Here is a 25,346-nt window from a genome sequence, read left to right as displayed (position 1 = left end):
AAAAGCTTTTAAACTCTCTTGCAAATTGGGGAATTTCTATAGTTATAAGAACAGCAAAAATGTTTTATTTGAAGTCCCTCCATAATGTAACATTGTCACCATAAGATAAGATATTGATGCTGCCATTAAAGAAAGATACATCACTTTTCTGTACCATGTTGAAGAAACAGAGAACATTGTTAAATTACTTGTTTAGTCTACTGCCATTAACTTTTTGGGGTTTTTTCCCCCTATTGGATGTTTAACATTTATTATTTTCATTAAGCTGTAAAACTGAAGAAAAATCTTCAGTAACTGAAACGTCTGTTTTGATTTTCTTGCAGAACTAGGTAGTGAAGCAGACTTGCCTCCTTTGAAAGTAACATCAGTTCTTAATTCCCCTCTGTGGAAACCTGTGTTCAGGCATCAGATGTGTCCTGAGGCAGCCCCGGGAGCCAGGCAGAGCAGTACCAAGCACCAAGAGAAAAAAGAGGTACTTGCACCCTGCTTTTGTTCCACTGGCATGGAATCCCTGGGCATCACCCAGGCTTGTTTGGATTTATGGAGTTCATATGCCCTTAAGGTTGTGCTGCTGTGTCATCACTTGTGCTGTTTAATTCAAATAGCAAGGAGGGAAGGAACTGTTCTGAGCCCTTGATTCTATGAAAATGGAAACTAATAAATCCAGCCAGGCTGGATGGGGCTCGGAGCAACCTGGTCTAGTGGAAGGTGACCCTGCCCATGGCAGGGATGAGCTTTAAGGCCCCTTCCAACTCAAAGCAGTCTGTGATTCTATTCTATGATTCTATAAAATGGTTTGGAGGGACCTTCAAAGATCATCTAATTCACTGCCCACCTTGTGCAGGGACGTCTTTCATTAGATCAGTTTGTTCAACTGCGCTGGATAAGCTGCAAGTTGACTTAATTATACCAAAGGAGCTGCAACAGTTTTTCAGATGATATTAATGTATTATTAATAATATTAAAATCCATGTTTTCTGCCACCCTTTGCAGGCTCGGAGCTCTCCCCACGACGTCGGCCGTAACTTTCTTATCGACTTTGCAAAATCAGATCCTGCCCAGGACTTCAGTGGGCAAAAATCTGAACTTTTCAAAGGACTCACACAGGCATGTAAAAAACAGACCCCAAAGACAGATATAGTTGCTGGTTCTACTATTGATCAAGCTGTGAACTCAACATTTGCTGCTTTGGTGTATCTCACTCCAGATTTATTTGAGAAGCTTCAAAAATATGGTAACTCTAATATTATTAGATTATCTTAATAATGAAGACTTAAAAGTTTGTAAAAGGCTCTCTTACAGCTCAGTTCATAACCTTTAAAAATCAGTTTAACGGGGCCAGTTTTAAAAAAGATGTTCTGTGTCAAGGTATCGCTTAGGTAGACTGGATAAACCTTCTCTCTAGAGTGTTTATTTTTTATTAATATATACTTTTGTCTTTGGAGCACTGGCAAAATATTAATAACCACCAGAAGCCACTAATCCTATGAAGCTATACATAAAGAGAGTAGTGATGTCGTCTGGGGCTTTAATTCAGAACAGGGAGGCTCCCAGTTATAGAGGTTCTTGGATCATTTTCCACTCTCCTTTTATCTCTTCTAAAAATCCAACAACTTATATATGTTATTAACTGCTGGGGTTGGAGGAGGTGTGAATTACCTCCCAAAATATACTGTGGAAACTAACCTTGGCATCCTCAAAATGCTTATTTAAATTTTCTTTTTAAATAAAAGGCAATGTTTTGCTTTTAACTTGTATAATATCCATTGTATTACAACTGTTCAGGAGGTAAAATGAGCAACTTTTTAACTTAGATCATCCTTCCCTTAAGTTTATTGGAAGTATTTGGATTATTTGAAGTATCAGATAATAAGATGTTACTTGGTTTTGGAGGGTTTCATTTTAGGCTTTCACTTTCTGTCATAATTTTGACACTAAACAATTTACATGTTCATAAGGTCATAGAATGATTGAGCTATTTTTCTGAACTATAAAGTTATGACTAAAAATGACTGACCCAGAGACTGACTTGATGACTAATGTGTGTCATGGTTTGAGCAGGCCCAAAATCCAATTTTGATTCCTAGCCCCCCACCCACATCTCAACCCCGTGTGAGATGGGTTTTCCAGACAAAAACACGAGACTCAATATGGGGGGAAGGAATATATTACAAAGACTATACACGTGAATAAATACTATAATACATTACAAACAATCTTAACTCTATATCTACCTCTACCATGACAATAATATTTACAGTGGGCCAAATCTCTTCTCCCTCCAAATAAAAGTCCAGGAGAGAAGAAGAAGAAAAGACCCCTTCCAGTCTCTGAGCAACAGGTCTCTCTCTAGGCAGCAGGCTTTCTTCTTCTCTTCCAGGCAGCAGAAGCAGTTGCTGGCTCTCTGCCAGCACACACGAGGGGGTCTCCAAGCCCCTCGGCCCTCCGTCTTCAAACGGGGGTCTTTCCGTGGACTACGTAACCCCAGACAAGGTCGTTCCACCACGGTCATATCACGAAGCACGGGGGTCTTCGTGACAGTCTGGTATCTTCAGGGGAAATCAAGCCCCTGTGCAGAGCTCCCATGCTCTGCCTCAAAGATGGCTGCCAGCTTCTCTGAAGCTGCAGCAAGGAGGGGGGGGGAAACCCAAGGTCACCCCCTCCACACACATTCCTTTGGCCATCCTGGCTGAGCTCTCAGGAGGCCGGAGCTTCTTAGCTCCTCTCTGTAGTGCATACTGCACTTTAGGACTCCACTCAGTCCACCACCCCCTCCTCTTTCTCAGAGGGGTCTCTAGTGAGTTTGGGGGTTTTGGTTTGTCCAGTTCTTACCCTCCGAAACTCTCTTCCTGCTGCTGGCTCGGGTCTCTTGTCCTGCTTTCTGCTGCTGGCTCTTTTTGTTTCCTCAGACAACTCTGTGTCTGCTTCAGTTGCATACCGGCATCTGCTGCTTCTCCTGGTTCTTATCAATTGGCTCTTTGCCACTGCTCTTCGGACACTGCTGTTCTGCTGCTGCTCCGTCGCTGCTCCCAGCGTCTCCCACTTCTGCTTACAGGGGAGAAAACTCCCCCAGCTCCTAGCCACAGGCACTCAGGCCAGTCTGACACTGTTCCGAGTCCCTGCAGCCCCCAACCGGGGGCTGGGGGGGCAAAGGCCCCCAAGGGGCCGGAGCCCCTTCTCCTCGTGGCTCACCACAACATGGCCACCTCTTCTTCCCACAACAAGTACTACTGCTTCTCTTCCGGTCTCCAGAGATATGTTTATATTTTGCAGGAGCATTGATTGGGTCAAGCCCCAAGGGTCACCACCCCCTGGGGGTTACCACTTTTCTTAGTTTCAGGGGGAAAACCTGGCTCAAACCACTACATCATAGTCATCTTGTCTATGTCTGACAATTGAGCTAATTTTCTGAGTGAGATTGAAAACTGGGGTAGCACAGGAAATTATTAGTGAGTGCTTGAGAAATCCATCCCACTGTTATGTCAGGTTGTGCTGGGGCAGAGCAATTTCAGGCCCCTCTTCCCCTGTGCCATGTGACATAGGGACAAGTCACCCTGAAAAGAAGAAAGGAAATAAAAAATAAAAAAGGGGGAAATGCAAAAAGAAAACTGAGTAGGAATGTCTTTTTCTCCATAGTCGTTGTCGGGCCAGTTTGCATGGACACTGTTTTGGCAGGTCTTTAATTTTTGTAAATTGATCTTGAAGGTCCATTCCAGAAATTCAGTAAAGCATAAAGCAATAAAGGAAACAAATACATCTATAGAGCTTTAAGTTAGTACTAAGCATTTCTTGATTATTCTGGTTTCTGCTTGCATCAGTGATATTTGTGTGTATAGGGAGAGGTTTTTATTTTCCATGACTTCAGGCATCAGTTTTGGGAAGAGATGAGGAAGATACTCGTAATTTAACTTTGTAAATAACTCTGTCAAGGTGCAGTTTATGTATTTAAGACATATGAAAGCTGGCAGGTTTTATTCCCTGTTTTTCTTACAGGCATAATTCCAAGCATTGACTAAGAGATGAGGGGAGAGCTGTAGCATAATTTTAGTTAAGTAGTTGTATAAAAACGGAGCTGTAAATAAACAGGACTCTTCTTTCTCTCATTTCCAGTCAACAGTGGAGGCAAGGTGCCTTTGAGTGATGAGTTTGCACAAGTATATTCCCTGGCTGATTCCATTAGAATATGGATGGTAAGATCACTCAGGGGGATATCTATGAATGTCATTTACCTTAATATTTTACAATGCAATGTTAAGGAGTAGGGTGGAACAATCTTTTCCTTCAGTGATTCTAAGTCAACTGTTTTCACTTAGGAAGAACATATATTTACTTCTAAGCTTTGAACTTAAATGTTTAAATGTAGTTTTACACTCCCCTCCCCACCTTCCCTCTGCCCCAGATGTGCCATCATGTGTATTTAGGGCTGAATTTGACTCAATCAGTTAAATTTGTGTTATTTTTCAATAAGAATGTCTGTTGTTAATTAGGAAGATTCTTACATTGCAGTTGGAGTTCTTTTGAGATATAGAATAAAAAGAAATCTGTCTTAAACTTCATTCTAGTATTTTGTGAGCTTCTCCCTTTCCTGCCTAAGAATTCCTGGCAGCTTGTTATCCTGGAGTTGCAGTGAGTGCAGATGCATTTCAGGATGACTAATTGCCTTCACCCATTGCATCTGACAGAGCTCACCAGTGAGGTGACATGAACCTTATCTCATGACTAGATATATAGATATATATCTTTTCCTGAGTGTGGGGGTAAAGGAGAAGCCTTTTTTTCCTAGGAGTGCTGATGCACATCCAGTCACAAGACAGGGAATGCTCTCAGCCTACAAACCTGGAGCAGCTCTGACAGTTCAGGTGCTGCTCTTGGAGACTCTGGGTGGTTTGCACTGCAGTGGGGATTAGTAACCACTGTCATCTGCTCCTGAGGTTAAATTCCTTTAGAGCAATACAGTCTTCATCCTGCCTGCTGTAGAGATACACAAGGGGAATCATATTTTAACTATTTTAACATCCTGTCTACAGTTGGAAATGAAGCAGAAATCCTTGATGGGGAGGGGAAATGATTCTGAGGAGAAGCAGAACATGGAAGCAAGTGAGGTGAACCCAGAAACTCTTGGTGAGTGTTGCCTTTCCAAATGTATAAGCATTCCAGGGAGTTTACTAAAGCATTGCCTTGTAAATTTTAAATCATTATTTTTGCTGCAAAAGGTAAGTTGGCGACTGGAGTTACTTTTTAATACTTTAAGAGATAACCCAGTGCACGTTGCATGGACTGTCAGAGATTGTGCTCTGCTGTTCTTTGCAGAAAACAGAATGTGAGGAAATTCTGCAGGGAGTGACCTCTCACTTGGGTCATCTGGTTCTGAACTTATGTTCATCTATTTTTGTAGATACTTCTTACCACAGTTAACTGATGTTAGAATAGCAGCTGATGGTTATTAGAATAAAATGTATTCTCATTAACTACTGTGTACTTCATATGGTTCAGTGGGATTATTCAGATTTGGAAATATAAACTTACTCAACTAATGGTGTTTCATGATCAATATAATGAGGAAACCAGTATTTTGTGGCTGTCTTGGCTCAGAAGAAATAAGATAAATCACTTTCTTAGCAGAAGACAGCAAGTTTGCTGTTCTATTGTCATGGTTTTAACTCTTACTGTTTTTGTGCTGCAGCAAAACTCTGCATGCAGAAGAGCCTTTTGTTACTGAACTTTTTGCCTGTAAGAGCAAAGACGAAAGATTCTGCTTCAGACAGTTTGGAAGCCCAAGACATTGATGACCCCCAGCAGCCTGTCAGTGATAGATGCCAAAGAACAGGTTCAGTTGTGGACACGGACTTCCAGGCAGCACATTCACCCAGTGCAGGAACTCACCCTGTTCCAAAAGAGGGGGACCAAACATCACAGTCTGAGCTGAAGATTAAACAAGTTCCAGAGCCCCTCCCAACAGAAACAGCACCTACATTTCATAGTAAACCTGTTGAAAATGCAGTTTCCCAGCAAGAAGATGTATCTTCACCTCCTTCTACCCCTACAAGGAAGTCTCAGCTGAGCCGGGGAAGGCTGAGGCTCCTGTCCTTCAGATCCATGGAGGAGCCAAGACCTGTGCCTACTGTAAAGGAAAAATACCCTATTTTGAAGAACATATTAGACTTTATAAAGGATCAGTCCCTTTCACATGAGAGGTAAGCAATTTGAAAATGTTGCCCATTATAAAATACATCTTCACACCTCTGCAGGAGGAATAAAACCTATTTTAGCATCAAGACAGTATTGAAAAACATTTGATGTATGAATAGTTGTCAGACTTAGGTATCAAACTTCAACTATTCATGACCAGGTAGTGGCTCAGAGAGTCCTATTTCATTTGCTTCTGTCATGTAGAACAGAATGTAAAAAACAATTATTTGGCAATTTATTGTCTTGCTTCCTGAGATTTATTTGCAGGGGCATTTTGTGTTTTATCTACAAACAGCAAAGACGTGGTGTATCGCTGTTACCAATCCTTGATACCACACAGAGAGTGGTTGCATCTCAAGTTACCTGGTATTCTGAAAATGTTAATCAGAAGAGAGATTTCCTGTTCTCATCTTGTCTGTTTGGGGCTCTAAAACATGGGGTGGTGCAGGAAGTGCTGGATTCTGTTTGGAGCTCTGTCAGTCACCCAACTGCTGAAATAGAACTGAAAATTTAGATACAAAGCTCTTGTGTGATTAGTCAAACACTTCTTGAATTGTGATTTATTTATTTTGAAGTTTTCATTGTTTTGTTTTGTTGTTTTTTTTTTTGCTCTTAGTGTTTTAAAGGTTCTTGCTTTGAGAAAATCCCAAGGGCAGAGCATCATGGAAGTGCTCAAGACAATCCGCCAGTGCCTCAACTCTCTTGGGCAGCCACACTGCTTTCACCCTCCCTGTGTGCTCTTCCTCCTGGAACTTCTGGCCTGCCAGAAAGATTTCACAAAGTAAGTCGTTATTTGGATAAATCTCAGCCATGTGATTTAATATGTCTTAGTCCTTGTCCTCCCTCAGTTCATGTATATTGAAAACAGCAGAAAGTTATTGCTTTTCAATCCATGTGGATAATAAAAATACGTCTTGAGGTTTAGTTTTCAGGCTGCTGTGCATATCTTGTGTGCTTCAGTTCAAAAAATGAAAATTAGTTATTATTTTCAAGTGGGACTTGGTTGCACAGCTGTTCATACCAGTAGATATCATGTGTTTGAGTCACCCAGAAACATCTTTGCAGTCCCAACCGCATCACAATAGACTCAAAAAGACTGAAGTCTTCACTTATTGCTGTAGTTACAGTTCCTCTCTGGTTCTAGATTGGTTTCTTTGTCATCTAAGAGAAACCTGTAGTGATCCAACTAATTTAACTTGTAATTACTTAGGTAGCATTGCATCTTTATAATTTTTGTGAACTTAGGTGTCTTCTTGATTTACAAAGTATCTGACAGGATGACATCCAAGATTGGTGCACGCTGTAACATTTGCTTTTTCATGAATTGTCATAACTTTGGGTGTGACACCTGTACCAGACCAGTTTTGTTGTGGGGTGGCATATTCCACTCGTGTGCCAGAGGCCAAAGGGATGGATGTCAAGCCAAGGTCTGCAGTGCTGTTGGCTTGGCACCAGTTCCTGGACATGCTCCCACACCCAGGGAAAAGAACCAAAGGAGATCATATCAATTATATGGTTGTGCAGTTGTTGTTCTAAGTAAGGAAAGACAATTTGGAATTTATTTTTTTTTCCAAATTTTGTGTACAACTAGAAAGCCCTATCTCAGATCAGGAGCCAATATTGTGCTGCTCTGGTTCATAAATTTAGGTCTCATTTCTGTGGTGTGTCAACTCTGTCACTTGGCCTCTCCCTTGTCAGGACCTCACCATGGTCATCTTGCAGTGCACTGACTTCCTTTAAGGTCTTGATTAGATTTTTGTAAAGGACCTTTTTAATTTGAAGGAATGTTCCATCATTAGTGCCATGAGTTCCTTCTGATTTCTGGTACAGGATTCTTTTATTTTTGTTTGAAACTACCAGACTGCATTTTAAATAAAACATAACATTCTTCCCAGTTTTGGGGAGGGGTTTAAAAATAGCCTGTTTGTAAAATTTTTCCAAACCATCCTACCTAAAATATAACAATGAATTCTAGGCTACTAAACTGACTCTTTAATTTCCAGCTACTTTGGAAACTTGGAAGGTTGTGGTGCTGAGCTACACAAAGAGATTCGGGAGTCCTACTATCAGCTTGTTTTGTTCCTGGTTAATTCTGTGAAGGGATTTAGTGCTATTAATGACAGGTACAGTACAATTCTTGCCTTATTTCTGTGATTTTTATTCACTGTTCCCCCACACCTCTTCCCTTATCATTTGCTATTTGTTGTTTAATGCCTTAATTAATTTTGACTTAATCAAACTATACTTTGCATTATTTACAGAACTAAATAAGGATCTTGTGATCAAAAATGCCAAGTTGGCTTGTTATTACTACTATGCAGGAAACCACAATAAATTTATCAATGTTAAAATCTTGAATCATTGCATTTTGTAGTTATAATTCCACAATGTGTTTCTGAAGCTTAGTAGTAAAATACTGGAAATAGCAAATTTATTGTGGAATACTTGGGCAAGAGTGATGCCACAATAAATATGGCAATTCTGCAACCATGCTTTAATGTTAAAACTCATGTTTTGTAACATTCTGGTTAGAATTTTGGGGATTTCTAGCTGTGTGTCCTAAAGAAATGAGAATTTTGTGACTATAATGTCAGTCTCTCTGCCAGTAACTCTCAAGTCTTTTGTTCAGTTTTGACTGAAAATGGCAAAGGTTTCAAAGAGAACAAATTCCTTCAAAATGTACTGCAGAGAAGAGACAAACCTTCTTGCTAATGCTGGGGCAATAGCATAAGCTCCATCTGAACTGAACCCATAAAGACACCACCTTTATTTCAAATTCTATAGTCTATGCCTTCTAAATTGTGTAAGCTAATACACTGATAAACCTGAGTTATTCATTTTAATGCAGGGTAAAGCCTGAAAATCAGTGTAAAGGTGTCTGCCCTATTCCCCAAACACCATTTCAACTTTAGATCATGTTTTATTATCTTTTGTTTTTATTTAGGTCATTGCTTCCTGCTTTATCCTGTGTGCAGACAGCTCTCCTTCACCTCCTGGATATGAGCTGGGAGCCAAGTGATCTTTCCTTCTTTGTTGAGATTCAGTTGCCCCATCTCCTCATGACAACATCACAGGAGAACATAAGTATCCATGACAGTGTCATTTGGTGAGTCAGGAAGGATGCAGCATTCACATGGTACTAAATATTGATACCATTTTACCCAGAAAGGCTCCTGAACGTTGTGCTGGAGCAAGCAGTAAAACTGCTATTAGCAAGTGTGGCATAATTTTGGCCAGTATCCAAAGGCTTAACTGAAGTATTTGAATTCTTTTGCAGCCTTGCCAGTGCAGAAACTTATCAAAATTTTATCTTTAACCTGATTGCTGCTGGAACACTTCACTTGTTTAGCAGTGTAGCAGGAGGTAGATAATGCTGGTTCTTCCCTTGATAAATGTTTTTAACACCTTCATGTTGCAGTTTTGTATTAGTCGTACTTCTTACACATGGGCAAATGTGAAGGCCAAAAAGCTTTTAAATGTCTCATCTGATCTGCCAGCATTTCAAAAGTTTTATAAGTGTAGATTTTTCTGATTTTTCTGATCTCCATATGTATTTAAGAACATGTCACAAAGGCAAGAAGCTGCTGTCTATATGGTCATTTATTAACCAGGTGAATGGGAGTTCTCACAATTCTGTTTTTATTATCATGTTATAGCACGTAGTTTTTTAAAAAAAAAAGGTAAAATTTTATTAAAGGGAAGCCTGATTGCATTCAAACTTAATTTTAAGCTTGCTTTTCTTTTAGTCAGTGGAGTGAAGAAGATGAAATTGCAGACTACAAGCAAAACTGTGAATGGATGGATGAATGTCAGGATGTAATGTTTGAGACCTGGTATGAAAAGATAGCTCAAGCTGACCCAGACAAGCAGAGAAAGGTGACCTCATGTTTTGTTTATTTATCTGCAGAAGGGTTAGATAGGAGACCTTCAAAAGCCTAAAGGAATCTGGCTTAAACTGAATTTTCAGGAGTTGCATCTCTGGCTCCCTGTAGACTTTCACAAAGTGATTAAAAGATCCCCATCCATTTTTAGCAGGGGGAATGCTCTGCTTTCTAAAACAGGCTTTCTCAAAGTCAGAAAATAATACTCAAGCAAGCTGTGTCCATGTCTTGCTCTAGATGCACATGTTTGTAGCCCGTTACTGTGACCTGTTGAACGTGGACATATCCTGTGATGGCTGTGACGAAATCGCGCCGTGGCACCGCTACCGCTGCCTGCAGTGCAACGACATGGACCTGTGTAAAACCTGCTTCCTGGGTAAGAGTCAGTAAATAACCCCTCAGAACCTGAGCTCGAAGGCAAAATAGTGTCTTCTGAATTATACATGAAATAAAGTCAAACACTTTTTTCTCAGGTACTTCAGAAATGCTGAACTTTTCTTTTCCTAATCTGAATCAGGAAAGATCCTTCATCAAAGAGGTTTTACAGGGAAATCTTTCCTTACAGGTGGAGCTAAACCTGAAGGCCACGAGGATGACCATGAAATGGTTAACATGGAATATGCCTGTGATCACTGCCAAGGAGTTATCATAGGTCGGAGAATGAACTGCAACGTGTGTGATGACTTTGACCTTTGCTATGGGTGCTACCACGCAAAGAAATACTCTGACAGGTATTAAATATGTCATTTTCTTCCCCCTCCCCCCCCCACTTGGCAGAAAAAGATAATTAGCATCAAAGTACAATCAGTCCTTCTCATGGGGCTTCCTGCAAGGCTGTGCCTGACGTCAGAACATTTCCTTGGTGTCCTTTGGGGAAATGTGGCAAATACAGGACCAGTTCAGCAAAAATCTCTGTAGTTTGAAAACCTGCCTCAACCTTTGAAGCAACTTGGTAGGAATTCTTTTCTGGCCATGGCTGTGAAAGCTGCAGAAGGAGAGTTACCAGCCCTGTATGACAGGATAGAAGAATTGAACACTGCTGTGTATAGATAACAGTTTTCAGTGCTTGACACCAAAGATCCTGAAAAACAGGCCCACAGTTGGAACCCCTAGAATGTGTTGGGTCTTAAAGGTGTTGTGTGTTACTGACTACACTGGTTAGCAGGAAAACAGCTGCATTTCTAACTGCTGTCCCTTCTCCTTGCAGCCACCTGCCCACCCACAGCATCACCGTGTATCCCATGGTGACCATCCGGATCAGCGACCGGCAGCGCCTCATCCAGCCGTACGTCCACAACTACTCCTGGCTGTTGTTTGCAGCTCTGACCCTCTACAGTGCAGATCTGGCAAATGGGGAGGAAGTGGAAGGAGAGAAACTGGATTCCCAGGTCCTCAGCCATGCCCGAGTTCTGCAGCACCAGTGCATCCAGCTCATTGGGGACTGCTTGATGAAAGCGCAGCACGGAAAGGGTGAGTCAGCTCCTGCTGCTCCCAAACAATGGGGTCTGCAAGTGTCAGAAAAGTCTGCCATTACTCACTCCAAAGTTTCCAAAGGAAAAGGGAAGCCACTGTGTACTTCTCTGAGAATAACTGTTTATGTAGAAAGCAAATGTAGAACAAGTGCCGTTCAGGGTCACTGGAACGTGGAAAATGGAGAGCTTGAGAAAATTAATTTTGTGCTTATGTAAATATTGAAGACAACTTGGCAACTCTTTGGTTGTTTTTTTTTCCATCGTAGCTCTTGTAAAGAGATCAGTCACTACAGCTTCGTGTTCTGTTAGTAACGTGTTAGTGACAGCTGAAGGACAGCAAATAACTTGGAGGAAAAGGCTTTTTGCTCTGTATCTCTTGGGAAGAATTTTTTAACCTTATTTGTGATAGGAGAAGTTTCTGGGGATGATGTTTGTTTGTCTGGAAATGGGGATTTCTGTGAACTGAGAGCTACTACAGAAAACAGGGCGATACAAATTCAACCGATGTTGGATGTATCAACAATTCCAGACTGAAATTCAAATGAGTTTGTTGGTAGTTTTTGTGAGCAGCTCTAACGCAGCTGAAATACCACCACCTCCACCAAGTACTTTTGCATACTCTTTATTTAACCTGTTTGTAACATGTAGTTTTATTGTACAAATATTTGAGTGATCAGAAGATTCAAAGATAAGACAATTTTAATTAACCTTTCATAATTGTTGGCAGGTATCTCTAACACTTTCTTAAATTAATTAAGACCTCTATCCCTATGGTATCTTTGTGGTGGAAGATGTCACCACCTGTTCATCACTGTTAATGGAATTAGTACTTAATGGAACTACATAATTAAATGAACATGATTGGAAACATCTTTTTGATGGAGTTGATATTCAAAAGAAGTGTGTGAGAAGTTTTCAGTTCTCTTTTAAAATGTTTCAGTTCTGCTTTTTGCCCATCTTGCCACTCAACAGCTTTTACAACTTTCTTGCTCTCAGGACTGAAAAATTCAGCTCTCCTCTGCATGTTACCAGAAGATGAATCCTTCTCAGAGAATGACACTGTTTCAGGCAGTCCTGCCACAGACAGTGCTCCAAAAAGGCATCCTGGTGATAAAGCAGGGAAGGGAAGAGATGAGAAACCCAGCACAGGCTCCTTTGTGCATTGCAATGTGAGTACCTGATATCAGATGTGTGATCTTCAGGTGCTTAAACATCCTCTTCTGGACCTGTAACTGAAATAATGGATAGAAATGATTTCATTTGTGGGTAAATGTTAGGGGGCAAGGGGACAGTTGTTGATGAGTTCACTTTTTCATTAGATCCAGCTGATCAAAGACAGAGAGGCATCACCTCTTATAGAAAACTGATTCACAGAAGCATTGGAGGGAAGGGATAAAGATCATTCTTTCTGAAGGGGCTGTCATTTCCCCTGGTTGGTAGCCCTGTTTAGGTAGGAAAATGAATTTCCTACAGTTTTTCAGAGTGTATAAAACTATTACAGTGTAATAATTTTATGCACAGAGATACAAGCAAAATAGATAAACTTAATTTAATTGTATAAAAGCTTAAAACATTAATACATCAGGAAGTTCTTTACCAATAAAAGGTTTTGTTATTTGTAGAAAAAATGTCAAGTGCAGATGACTGACTTCTTTCCATGCTTGTTTCTGCAGGTATTAAATTTTATTTTAATCTTTTAGTACCTTTGTTTTATTTTTAGGGGAAAGGAGGTACTCGCAAGGAAATCCAGTCTCCTGCAGAAGAGAAAGCAGGAAAACAAGGAAGTGAAAGCAAAGCTGTCTTTGCAAAGAAAACTGTTGTGAGACAAGAGTCAGACTTGTCTGTGGATGAGACTGTTCCTCCAACAGGTAAAAAATTATTCCTCACTTTCCCTGTCACAGAAATACCCATTCATATGCAAAGCAAACAGCTTTCTTTTTATTCCTAATCCAGTTTTGCATATTTGCAAATGTCTTTTAATGCAAGCAAACTCTGCTTTGTGAAAGCTGCCAAGCACATTGCTTTGAACAACTACCTTGCAGCTGGTTTAAAGGATTCTAGAAATCAGAGTAGACTTCCACAGATACATATTCATGTATAGACATCAAAGTTCCTGTTGACCTAATACAATGTTTGTGTGTTCTGATGTGCTTGGAACCAGAAATTTGGTGTCTTATCCTGTTAAAGATTAGTATTGTAAGAATTATGATTGTTCAATGGATCTGTCTGTAGCACTGGTCTTTATATGTTTTTAGTAGATGATGTAAATCTGTTTACCTACTGTCTTTTATTATAAAGATTTTTTTTCTCAAATTTTTATCTTTTTAAAAAGTTCTATTTCTTTTTAGATTTTAATTATAAAAGTTAAGCTATTGCATATTTCTTTTATTTTTAATGTCACTTGAGGTATTTTCTTCTTTTGTTTTTATTTAAACAGCAGGTGACTCCCTCTCAGAGGATTCAGCCCAAAAGCAAGCAGAGAAGGTTTTAATACCTAGCCAGGAACAAGTTTTTGCTGAATGCTCTCAGAAGAGGATTCTGGGACTGCTGGCTGCTATGTTACCACCTTTCAAAGCAGTTAGTTCTTTTCACTTCAATCTGGGTAGTTTTCTAGGTGTCACCAATAACATGAATAAAATTCATAGTGAATTAAATGTGGGAAATGGGCTCTTGTTGCTTATGTGTTATAAAATGTGAATTAGAATGTCTTAAGACAGTGCACATTACTGAGGTCATAAGGGCTGGGGGGGAGAGGGAAGGGAATTGTATCTGTGAACAGTTTGTCTTAACTGTTCAACACCTGCAGGGTTTAAAGCTTCAGTTTAGGTCAGTTTAACAGGCCAACAACCAAAGTAGGAACATAATTCCTTCATTCCTCTTTTCCTGTTTGAAAGACCATTAGAGCAGAAGCTTTTGTATGTGCTGACTTTGACTCAAAATCTTGTTTTCTTTCCCTGCCTTACTGAGGATTTTCTCTTTCCATAGGGCTCCACAATGTCTTTGATGAACCTGGAACAAATACTTCCACTGATGTTTCATGTTGTAATCTCAAATGCTGGCCACCTGAATGAAACCTATCATTTAACCTTGGGACTTTTGGGCCAGTTAATCCTGAGGCTTATGCCTGCAGAAGTGGATGCTGCAGTGACTAAAATCCTTTCAGCCAAACACAATTTGTTTGTACCAGGAGATGGATCTACAGTGCCAGAAGGATGGAAGACAACTCATCTCCTGTTCAGTCTGGGAGCTGTGTGTTTAGACAGGTGCTTTTTTACTTTAAACCAATTAATTAATCTCTGATGACTTGTAATTTTCTTTCATGGGTGTCTCGTGCATAGAGGCTTTTTAATTGAAAGTCAATTAAACCTGTGCCCTGATTGTGGAAAGGGTTTAGCATCTGCAGCCCTCGTTGCAGTGGGAATCTTAATTTCCTTTCAGAAGAAGGCTGGCTGCTGAAAAGTGGCTTTATTTCCTGTGCTTGCCTACATAGCATGTCCTAGAGAAAGAAGGAAGGTTTGGAAACTTTGAGGAAAACCAAAATACAGCCCCATATTTTTTATATGGCATTAATTCTCTTGCATTGTTACATATCTCTTGTGTAACTTGGGAAAGGAGAAGAGAGTGTCCTGTTGTAACTATCACCAGTGCTGAATTCTGGAGCTGGCCCTTTTATGTGAGAGTATCCAAGAGAGAGGTTTTTGTATAGTAAGATTGCAGTGGAAACAGCAGGGAGGGACAGATTTTGAAGTTCCTGAGAAAACTCTCAAGCATTCTCAGATTAATGTTGTGCCTGTTAAATGTGACTTATTTTTCAGTGTAGCTGTTGTTTCACAGGGAAGGTTCACAAACAAATAGAAAAGCACATGAAATTTAAAGGCAGAATATCCAGAGCATCAGCTGAGGGAAAGGATTTTCTCCAAAACTAACTTTAGAGCAAGGAGACCAGTCTCTCTGGATTGTTTGTGGGATCCCAGAGCGAGCAGGTAGTCGCATACATGGGAAATAAACCACTCGCTGTCATGCCAGCAAAAATTTCTGAGCTCTAAACTAAAATTCAGAACTAACAGTGACAATGTTCAGGCACACTTTGATTTGGGACTGCAAACCCTTTCAGAAAACAGAGGAGTATTTATGCTCTAGTGATGAAAAACCAAACAGAATTAATGTGTCAGCTGGCGTGAAAGCTTCAAATATTTGGAAAAACTGTTTTGTAACGGTATGAAAGCTACAGCTCTGACAGATCAAGAGTGATACACTGTGTTGGGGAAAAATATTTCCAGGTAAGTGTGGTCAGACCCCTAATGCAGTCTGCTCTTGCTTTGCAGTCGGGTGGGCCTGGACTGGGCGAGTTCCATGGCAGATATCCTTCGATCCCTGAACTCCTCCGTGCAGTGGCACAGTGTGATCGCTGCCTTCACTGACCACTGCATCAAGCAGCTGCCCTTCCAGCTAAAACACACCAATATCTTCACTTTACTGGTGCTGGTTGGGTTTCCTGAGGTAAGTGGCCTAGTGGTACTAAAGCAGATGAAATTGGTTAAAGCTTTTAGGTGTTTATTTCTAAATACGATGGATTTCATCGACTGGGGACATCCATTATAAACTCTCAAAACACTCTGTGCCAGAGTTCACATCTTTCCACTTGTGCACAGTTTGATCTAATCAAATTTGTACAAAATGTCGATCTAATCAAGAATAATGAGGCTGTGGTTTTCCCTGGCATTTCTTTGAATGCTACTTACAACTACTGCAAGAAAAGCTTAATATGTTTGGTAACTTTTATACAAGCAAAACAATCCAATCTCACTCTTGATGTTCCTAACTCTGATATATTGCCTAGGTAGCATTAAGTTGGTTGTTGCAGGCATTTATTTTATAGAAGTGAACACCTATTTTCTAAAGATGAGCAAATATCTGGCAGCAAGCAGAGGGTTCAGCTAAAAAATACATACCAAATATAAGCAAATGTGACCAATATAATGCATGGCTGTGTGTTTGCAAATAAGTGTTCCAAGAGATGACTGAAATTCTGCTGCCATTTCAGGTGCTGTGCATGGGCACTCGTTCTGTGTACATGGACAATGCCAACGAGCCTCACAACGTGATCATCCTGAAACATTTCACGGAGAAAAACAGGGCCGTGGTTGTAGACATCAAAACCCGCAAGAGAAAAACAGGTTCTGTGACATTTTTGTTTTATCAAAGGATCACACAGCATTGCCTTACAGTTTCTTATGGAAACCCAAAAGCATATTTTTATCTAGACCACTTTGTGCAAGTCTGCAGAGCTTGAATTCCATTATTAGTAAGGTGTCTGATTTTCTGTTCAGCTAATTCTGCTTGCAGGTCACAAACCAATTGTGAAGCTTCTGCAGTAATGATTGGGAAGACGTTTTCTTTTTGAAACTCTGGCATTTATTTTTATTCAGAAAAAGATTTAGAAAACTGTTGAGACCATTATATTGAATTGAGAAATCTCAGCAACTCTTCCTGTTTTGAGATTTACTTACTGCTTGTGTCTTATCCTTTTCAAACCTGTGCTCAGTGTTTTAAAACAATTGCTAATTTAAAAACAGTTTGGATACCCCTAAAATCTGAGACCAAGTTAAATGTTTAACATATAACAAATTAGTTGGATCCCTAGGAGCAAAGGCTTTCAGCTTTGGGATACGTGACCTGATATTGTGAAGTTAATAAAGCAAAGGTTGTCCTAAGATTTGACTGTTGAAGTTGTGTAAAAGACATTTGGAAAAATCAACAGACTAAACTGCTTTTTGATATTGAAGGAAGATTTGAACATAAAAGCTTTTCTTTTCTTTTTTTAACTGTTGACATTTTAAACAGTAAGACTGGCAAGATTTATTTCATCATATCAATTGCAGGTCAAAACTTTCCCCATTTTAATTGTAAAATGCAACCTGTGCTGCTTTAATGCTGTACTGCTAATTTGCAAATATGTGCAGACAATCAGGTGTTGCCAGGAACTACCTTGGGTTTTTTAACTTACATTGAAAAAATGAAATATTTTCTTGGTTATTCAGGGAATCTGAGGTAATTTCAGTACAAGACCTTTATTAGAACATAATTCATGATGTAGGGATTGTGATCATGTCTCAGCCTACTCATATCTACTGGTAGGAGATGACTCCACAACATTTGAAGATGAACCTGGAACATTGTGTTTTTTCTCTGTTGTAGTGAAAGACTATCAGTTGATTCAGAAATGTGAACAAGAGGGCAGTGATTCCCAGACCCAGCTGAGACAGTACCTCCAGCACTTTGTCCTCATATCCACCCACCTCCTGCAAACCAGCCTGGACAGCAGCTATGCTGAGGCAGTGGAAACAACCTGGGTCTTGTCACTGGCTCTGAAGGGGCTTTACAGAACTCTGAAGGTATCTGGCATTAGACTATTATAGATAAATAACAATTCATGTTCTACCCTGCACTACAGGAACTTGGGGATTGACTGAGCACATTGGGGAACTCCTACAAGGGCATTTCTCTCACAGCTGGCTCCTTTCATTGCCAGTCTGGAGGGGGTTGAAAATGTTGCTGGGCTTTAAATAGCATTTGTGAGTCTGAGCTGGGAGTTGGATTGCTTCTCCTCTCTGGGGGCCAACCATTCATGAAAGCTGAAGAAGAAATTCATAGAGAGAACACTATGGAGTGAGGTTCACATTCCCCTTTTCTCACTCCTGAAATATTTGAAGAGGCAACCTGTGGTTTTTTTGACTGTCAGAGCAAAACAGGCATTCAGTTACTACTGTGTACATGTCCTGGATGATCCCCTTAAAGGAATTTGAAGTGGAGATTTGTGTTTTAGGGAAATGAAATTGTTCCCAATGTAGTTCATCTGGGCAGGAAATCTATCTGAGGCTGACAAGGCCTCACAAGCATTGTGATGCATTGTTCCCTTTTTTCTTATTTATTTGTGTGTCTCTGTGTGTAGATTCATGGCTTTAAGGAAGTCCAAGCTGCCTTTCTTCAGTCTGGTTTGCTCAAGCTTCTAGTGAAGAAATGTAGCAAAGGAACTGGCTTCAGTAAGACCTGGCTTCTGCGAGACTTGGAGGTAAGAAAAGTGACACTTTAGGAAGTCAGGCTACACACAGCAGCTCAAAACTTATGGCACTGCACTTCCCTTCTGGGAGGGAAGTCTCAAGAATATTTCTAATTAGTCCCTAAAATATGTTCACTTAACTGTATCCCTCAATCTGCCTTCCTCTGTTGGTCATAATTGTGTAGATAATGCTCCAACTTCTTTAAAGCAGGGGCTGATTTTAATTAATTTCATTATATTCGAAAGAAATGTGCAAGATGAGGCATTGATCGTCTACTCGGTTTCTTTTGTGGATTTTATTTAGGCTGTTCTTGAAAATTCTTCCATTTAAAAAAATAATTCTTCCATTCTGCAGTTTACAAAGTAATAATCTCAAAGCAAAGCATGCCTTGCCTTGCTCCCTGATGAGCACGAGGTGCTGCTGCAGTGCAGATGGGGACATGGTCGTGTGTGGGGATGTTCTGGCAGAAGGGTTGTTAATTGCTGAGAGAGAAATGTGGTTCAGCTGTTAGCTGTGTTTTATCTTGGGCAAGGGTTGTGTTAGTTGATATGTGGGACCGTAGCTCTGCTGAAGCCAGAGGGTTGTTTTCAAAGGAGAAGAGTGTGGAGGGGCATCACTGGCATTTTGGTGATAGTCATTTTGCTCTGTGAGAATCCTCAAACCTTTGATGTATTGAAATGGTTAAATAATAATTTTCTCAATTTTTTTCACACTTTCAGCTGATCACTGAAGTTGTCTTTGTAGCAGCCTGGAAGGTGTAACTTATTTGTGAAGTGGGAAATGGTTTGTTTTTGTGTTTTGGGAGTTTTTCTTTTTTTAGGTGCTGCTTCTTTTTAGAATAGCATGTGTTAAACACTGTCCAGATCTGATAATGTTCTTAAATGCTGATTGCAGATACACTAATAATATCTACAGCTGTCACACCATATGCTACCTTTTTTCTGTACAGATTTTGTCAATAATGCTGTATTCCTCAAAGCAAGATATCAGTTCCCTGGCTGAACAGGAGGATACTGAACGGGAAGAAAGGGAACAAGACCAAGATGTGGAGCAGCCTGTTGTTGGTCCTGTTGATGTAGAGCAGAACAAACTTGACCCTCTGGAGGGTTTGGATGAAGCCACCAAAATATGCTTCTTGGTATTTAAACTTAGTTTACCTCCTTTGAAATTACTGTGACTTTTCTAGTTGCATAAAACATTTGGTAGTTTATATGACTGGTTTTCTTCTAAATTTACAGAATTATGGATCTATGATTTCAGTGTACCATTCTCAAAAGAAAATAAAGTAGAATTACAGCAACGAATGCTACAAAATCATTAGAAAGTGTTTTGCTAATTAATTTTCATTTTTATTAACCCAAATATTAAGTTCATTAATTCTCTACCTATAAGTGGGAAAATAAGACTGACATCCTCAAAGATCCTCAGATTTCTTTTTCCCTTATAATACTTTTTTTTTTCTTTTCTTGCTCCTTTCTCAGATGACACATGATGCACTTAATGCACCTCTCCATATTCTTCGAGCCATGTATGAGCTGCAGATGAAAAGAACAGATTCTTTTTTCCTGGAGGTTCAAAAGAGGTATGTGACAGTTTGGATCCAGCAGAAAGACAGTTGCTAGATGGGGGATCTTCTTGGGGCCAAGCAGAAATTGTTCCAAGGATACAATTTGGTTTTCATGTCTGAAAAAGTAAGGCAATAAACTCCTAGTGAGGTGTATTTCTGGAAGCAAGTCACCATCTGAAACACATCACGTGTTCTTCTCTGTGTGGTAACTCCCATATGAAGATCTACTATGGCTCTAAATTCTGCAAACTGAGGAGGAATCAAGAGCTTCCATGTGGCTTCCAGTAGTCAGAGCATGTCATGGAGACACTGTGTTCTCACAGAAATGAGCAATTTTATAACACTTAAACCCTTTGGCTTGTTAGCACAGGGGAGCCAGGTCACGTGGTAAAAACAGGTCGAGTTTAATCTTTCCAAAACAGAAGGTGGGGAGGTTTAATTTACATTTAATTGCACTAATTTACTTTGCATTGCTTTCAAAACACGTTGGTGTATTTTTTTGCTGTGTTTTGCCCCTCCCAAGGTTCGATGGAGATGTGATAACCACGGATGAGAGGATCCGAACCCTGGCCCAGAAGTGGCAGCCCAGCAAGCGCCTGAGGCTGGAGGAGCAGAGTTCCAAGGCAGTGGATACAGATATGATCATCTTACCATGTTTGGTAGGTTCATCTCCACAAACAGGAGCAGTCGTGAGATAGCTAATTTAGGCATTGAGTAATTTCTGTTCTGTTTGGTAACTTCAAACCTGAGATAATTTTTTTAACATCTGAAATAATCTGTTATTAATGGTTTATGTCAAAATTAATGAGCAGGTACAACGAGAAGCAAATGTTTCTTCCTTGTAATTCCTTCCTTAAGGAAGTAAAAGAACTTGATTCTCAGCTCAGGAGAACAAATTGTGATTGCAGGCTGTAATTTCCTCCCCTTACACAAGAGAGATTGTATCTAATTGCTGTAAGCTTATGCCATGCTACTGTTTCAGCAGATCCCTGTTATCTTACAGTGAGTTCAGCAGAACAAAGAAACAGTAAATTTGTCTTGTAAAGTAGACACTACACTTGCAAGCTTTAGGTTTTGTGTCCAAAGCAGGGTCCCACATCTCTTTGCTTTATTTTGGGTGCTTGTTCCTGGCTGGTGTCACCAGTGCAGCTGTTTATCAGTTGCACAGCAAAGTGGAAGGAGCTTCCTGAAGTAGTTTCACATAATTATAAGAAAAAAAAAAAGATAGGCCTTTTAACAGCTTATACAGAGGCTGTGAAATATCCACCCCTGGAAATTCTCCAAACCTAACTGGACAAAGCCCTGATTTTGAAGTTGTCTCAGCTTTAAGTCAGATTTGGACCAAATGATCTCCAAAGGTCCCTCCCAGCTTGCCTCATTCTGTGGCACAGCTTGGTTGCTTTACCTCTGTAGGTCTGCTTAAATTAACACTTCTGGTTAGAATTCTAACTGCTGCTTCCACTGCTCTTTACAGTCATGTAACCTTTGGCAGGGTGAAGAGTTGAACTCAATGGTCCTTGGGGGTCCCTTCCAACTCAGTGTATTCTGTGATTCTGTGACAGTGAGAGCTGTTGACTGTTGACAAACACAGTGTTTTTGAGGAAATCTTTTTAGCTACATGAGAGATCCCACTTTTGTGCTCTTTAACAAATTCATTTGTAAACCCAGCTTGCAGTCTGACGGCCTGGTGAGATACCCAAACATAAAGAAGCAAATTACTGACAGCCTGTTTTCAGACTTACCTTTTTTGTTTTGTTTTTTTTTGCAGTCCAAGCCTGTACTCTGTGATAAAGCAACAGAAGAAACCAACCCAGTTGCCCAGAAGCTGATCACCAACACGGAGAGTGACCTCCAGCTCAGTTATGCCAAGCAGCGCCGCACCAAGAGTTCAATCCTCCTGCACAAGGAGCTGGACTCCAGAAGCAAAAAGGCTGTGAGGGACTACCTGTATCGTGTCAATGAGGCAATTGCAGTTCTTTATGCCAGGCATGTGCTGGCATCCTTGTTGGCTGAGTGGCCTGATGATGTGGCAATCAATGAGGAAATCCTAGACCTGAGTGGCCCAGCCCACATGACATACATCCTGGACATGCTTATGCAGCTGGAGGAGAAGCAGCTGTGGGAAAAAGTAAGTGGATTTCACTCAGACAACCTGAGCAAAACCTGTGCCTACAAGCCATGAGACTCTGACTAACAGAAATACTTGCAGTTCCTTTTTTTAACTCAATTGAAACTCCAAAATTTAAATTAGTTCTGAAACAGCAGTTGGAATCTGTCGGTGTCTTGATGTACTGATTTTGTTAACAGAAAATGGAAAAAGGAGCTCCTTGGAGACAACTCTTCTAGTTATGAAAGAGAAGTTGGTAAAATAGGCAATTTATTTTGAAGATAGGCAATCTAGACGGTAATCTGTGGAAATTGGTAAAATAGGCAGTGCTTTTTGAAAGCTGCTTTTTGTTAGGTCTCAATGTATAAATTGTAATACTTGTTACTATGGTGGAAGGATCTTGGAATTACAACGGAATGTTGTAATGAAAGTGGCAGGTCAAGGCTTCAGAGCAGTCAAAGCAAGTGGAGCACTGGGAAGCTACAAAGAAGGAATTAAAAATAAACCAGAAGGCATTGATATGCCACTGAACCAATACTATGCTCTCATCTGGATTAAGTGTGTGACCTGACTCCCTCATCTCATTAAAAAATTAAAATAAGATGCAGTACCACTGGGAGAGACCTGGAGAAGAGTGGCAGGGATTATTATAGCCATGGAATAACTTCAGTATGAGGAACCAACTGGTTTTCTTCATCCTGGATATTTCCCCTGTGGAGGCACTGAGGGAGAAGGAGTAATGGAAAAGTCTATTCTTTCTCTGTAGATTTAAAGCAGTAAATAGCATGCAAAAGTTAACAGTAAGTATTATTCACTGGCCCTCCCAGTAAGAAAACAAAGGAGTGTCAGATTAAGGTAATAAGTGGCAGGTCCAAAACAAACCAAAAGAACTGGTTCTTGACACAGGATGTCATGGAAATTGTTGCCCCAGGGTGTTTTTATGGGTTCAGAAAAGGGCAGGATGAACTGGTAGAATAAAATCTGCTAAGGCACATTAAATACAAAAGCATAGCCTTTGTCTTAGGCTGTTTCTGCCAGTGTATGGAGGCAAAGAATGCATTCAGGGAACTGCCCTTGATTTTTAAACTCCTTTTCCCCAGGAAATCAATTTTTGGCTGTTTTGGAGGTGAATCTGTTGGTCTGAGCTAGAATTACATTTTACAGGAGGAGTTAGGAGATTGCAGGTGAAGAGATACAATAAGTTGCTATAATGACCTGAAAGGGTGTTGAGTAACAGGACTCTTGATACGAAGCTTTTGTGCACTTTTGGAAACTAATAAAAAGGGAGACTCAGATGGTTCTGAATTATATTTAGTGTGTCCTGGTAGACTTAAAGGCAATTTTTTTGTATTTTCAAAGACACAGCTCTTGCATTTGTCTCAGACAATTAATTAATACTAATAATTCCTTCTTATACATGGAGTTGTACATTTGGAAGCTAAAACACATGACATATTCTGTTCAAATCAAAACCTGTAAGTGTAGAAGGTAGAGATGCCTGTTTAGTATGTTGACAAAGTTGTTTATCTTATTTGATTACAGCTTTAGTTTCCTGTTAATTACTTTATGGATTAGCCATGATTCTAGCAATTGTGGGAAGAGATGTAGCCAATATCTTTCATGTTTTTGCCAGATAAAGAACGAAAGATGTGGAACAGAGGACAGAGTAAAATCTTTTGTGCTTATGGAGATGACGCTTGGAGGCATCATTTGTGAATTTGTCTTGTTTCTTGCTTGTACCTCAATTCCCTCTTCCAAAATACCGTGTGACTGGGAATGACTTGTGTCAGCCATCAGCATGTAAGTGTGTGAACGTTGTTTTGACAGCAAACTGTATTTAATGCTGTGGTTTTTTCTGCCCAGATTCTGCAGAAAGTGCTGCACGGGTGCAAGGAGAGCATGTTGGGGACCATGGCCCTGACAGCCTGTCAGTTCATGGAGGAGCCCGGAATGGCCGTGCAGATGCGGGAATCCCAACATCCCTACAACAACAACACCAACTTTGAGGTGGGTTCAACGAGTGACTTGAGGATCAGCTGAAATCCCTGCGGTGGTTGGAGCAGAAGGCTCACAAAGTTCCACGTGTGTGTCTGTGGGACTTCTGTGCTTGAAACACCCGTGAAATCTGTCCAGTCTTGCTTGGAAAAGGCTGATTTCAGATGACTGAGGCCTTGCCCTGTAAATAAATATGTTCAAAATGCACTTTAATGTAGCCCTAATTCAATCATGTGAAAACTGCATAACTTTACTGTGCATGTATTTGAAGCAGATTGCTTGAAACCACTTACAAATACGAGCAAATATTCCGACCCCTCCATCCACAGATCTGTTTCAGTTGACCTTTTGCTGTTAGATGAAAGTAGGAGTGGTGTCTTTTTTTCTTGTATTTCTCATTTTAGGCTACCTTCCTCTGACACAAACAGTTTGTGATTTTATTTTCTTGATACTGTTTGAAAGCATTTTTCTGAGACAGTTTGATAAGTAATTATTGCCTTTGGGCAGTCTTGGGATTTTTAATTTCCCTGCTGCTCTGACTCTTGTGATTTTTATTTTTAAAATGCATATAAACCCTTAGGTTCTGGCAGTGAGATCAATATCAGCAGCAATTACTGCTTTTGAAAGAGCAAAGCATTGCTAGCAATTAATTGTACATGTTTAACATCTAATGTGAATAATAGGCCATGCTTTACATCTGTTAAATTAGCTCTGGATAAAACTATCAAATGGCTTTTTACCCATGGAGATGCTGTAACATTTTTGATGTCTCCCTTGTTTGTATGGTGAAAGCTCAGTGGGTTCTGGGTAATAGAGTAACACAAAGCTCATGTGTTTATTTCCCAGGATAAAGTTCACATTCCCGGTGCCATCTACCTCTCAATCAAATTTGACCCTCAGTGTAACACAGAGGAGGGCTGTGACGAGCTGCTCATGTCCAGCAGCAGTGACTTCCAGCAGGATCGGCACAGCTTCAGTGGGTCTCCAGAGAAATGGAATGATTTCGAGCTTCCAGGTGAATATGCCACGACTCCAGGATATGCTGGGACTCCAGAGAAACTGCTGAGAGATGAC

General features: G+C 40.2%; 1 protein-coding gene across 4 annotated transcripts in view; it reads left to right on the top strand.

Annotated features, from left to right (window-relative positions):
• Nucleotides 1-25,346, top strand: part of ZZEF1 (zinc finger ZZ-type and EF-hand domain containing 1) — a 58,353-nt gene that overhangs the window by 25,560 nt on the left and 7,447 nt on the right. For 2 of the 4 annotated variants that reach the window (XM_027690798.1, XM_027690796.1), the window contains exons 25-50: nucleotides 324-472; nucleotides 994-1,234; nucleotides 4,111-4,190; nucleotides 5,028-5,121; nucleotides 5,684-6,194; nucleotides 6,806-6,970; nucleotides 8,193-8,312; nucleotides 9,134-9,295; nucleotides 9,936-10,065; nucleotides 10,308-10,446; nucleotides 10,636-10,801; nucleotides 11,278-11,540; nucleotides 12,539-12,711; nucleotides 13,263-13,410; nucleotides 13,980-14,119; nucleotides 14,528-14,805; nucleotides 15,868-16,042; nucleotides 16,587-16,719; nucleotides 17,741-17,937; nucleotides 18,495-18,614; nucleotides 19,553-19,741; nucleotides 20,085-20,185; nucleotides 20,694-20,829; nucleotides 21,939-22,298; nucleotides 24,141-24,284; nucleotides 25,119-25,287. In XM_027690798.1, coding sequence (XP_027546599.1) covers nucleotides 324-472; nucleotides 994-1,234; nucleotides 4,111-4,190; nucleotides 5,028-5,121; nucleotides 5,684-6,194; nucleotides 6,806-6,970; nucleotides 8,193-8,312; nucleotides 9,134-9,295; nucleotides 9,936-10,065; nucleotides 10,308-10,446; nucleotides 10,636-10,801; nucleotides 11,278-11,540; nucleotides 12,539-12,711; nucleotides 13,263-13,410; nucleotides 13,980-14,119; nucleotides 14,528-14,805; nucleotides 15,868-16,042; nucleotides 16,587-16,719; nucleotides 17,741-17,937; nucleotides 18,495-18,614; nucleotides 19,553-19,741; nucleotides 20,085-20,185; nucleotides 20,694-20,829; nucleotides 21,939-22,298; nucleotides 24,141-24,284; nucleotides 25,119-25,287 — 4,683 coding nt within the window. Of the gene's footprint in view, nucleotides 1-323; nucleotides 473-993; nucleotides 1,235-4,110; nucleotides 4,191-5,027; nucleotides 5,122-5,683; nucleotides 6,195-6,805; nucleotides 6,971-8,192; nucleotides 8,313-9,133; nucleotides 9,296-9,935; nucleotides 10,066-10,307; nucleotides 10,447-10,635; nucleotides 10,802-11,277; nucleotides 11,541-12,538; nucleotides 12,712-13,262; nucleotides 13,411-13,979; nucleotides 14,120-14,527; nucleotides 14,806-15,867; nucleotides 16,043-16,586; nucleotides 16,720-17,740; nucleotides 17,938-18,494; nucleotides 18,615-19,552; nucleotides 19,742-20,084; nucleotides 20,186-20,693; nucleotides 20,830-21,938; nucleotides 22,303-24,140; nucleotides 24,285-25,118; nucleotides 25,288-25,346 lie in introns of all 4 variants that reach the window. The other 2 variants (XR_003535466.1, XM_027690797.1) reach the window with 2 other exon arrangements.

This window comes from Neopelma chrysocephalum, unplaced genomic scaffold, assembly GCF_003984885.1.
Source record: "Neopelma chrysocephalum unplaced genomic scaffold, ASM398488v2 Primary Assembly neopelma1_82, whole genome shotgun sequence".
Classification (NCBI taxonomy): Eukaryota; Metazoa; Chordata; class Aves; order Passeriformes; family Pipridae; genus Neopelma; species Neopelma chrysocephalum.
Note: the sequence above shows the minus strand (reverse complement) of the source record. Positions and strands in the feature narration are given on the sequence as shown.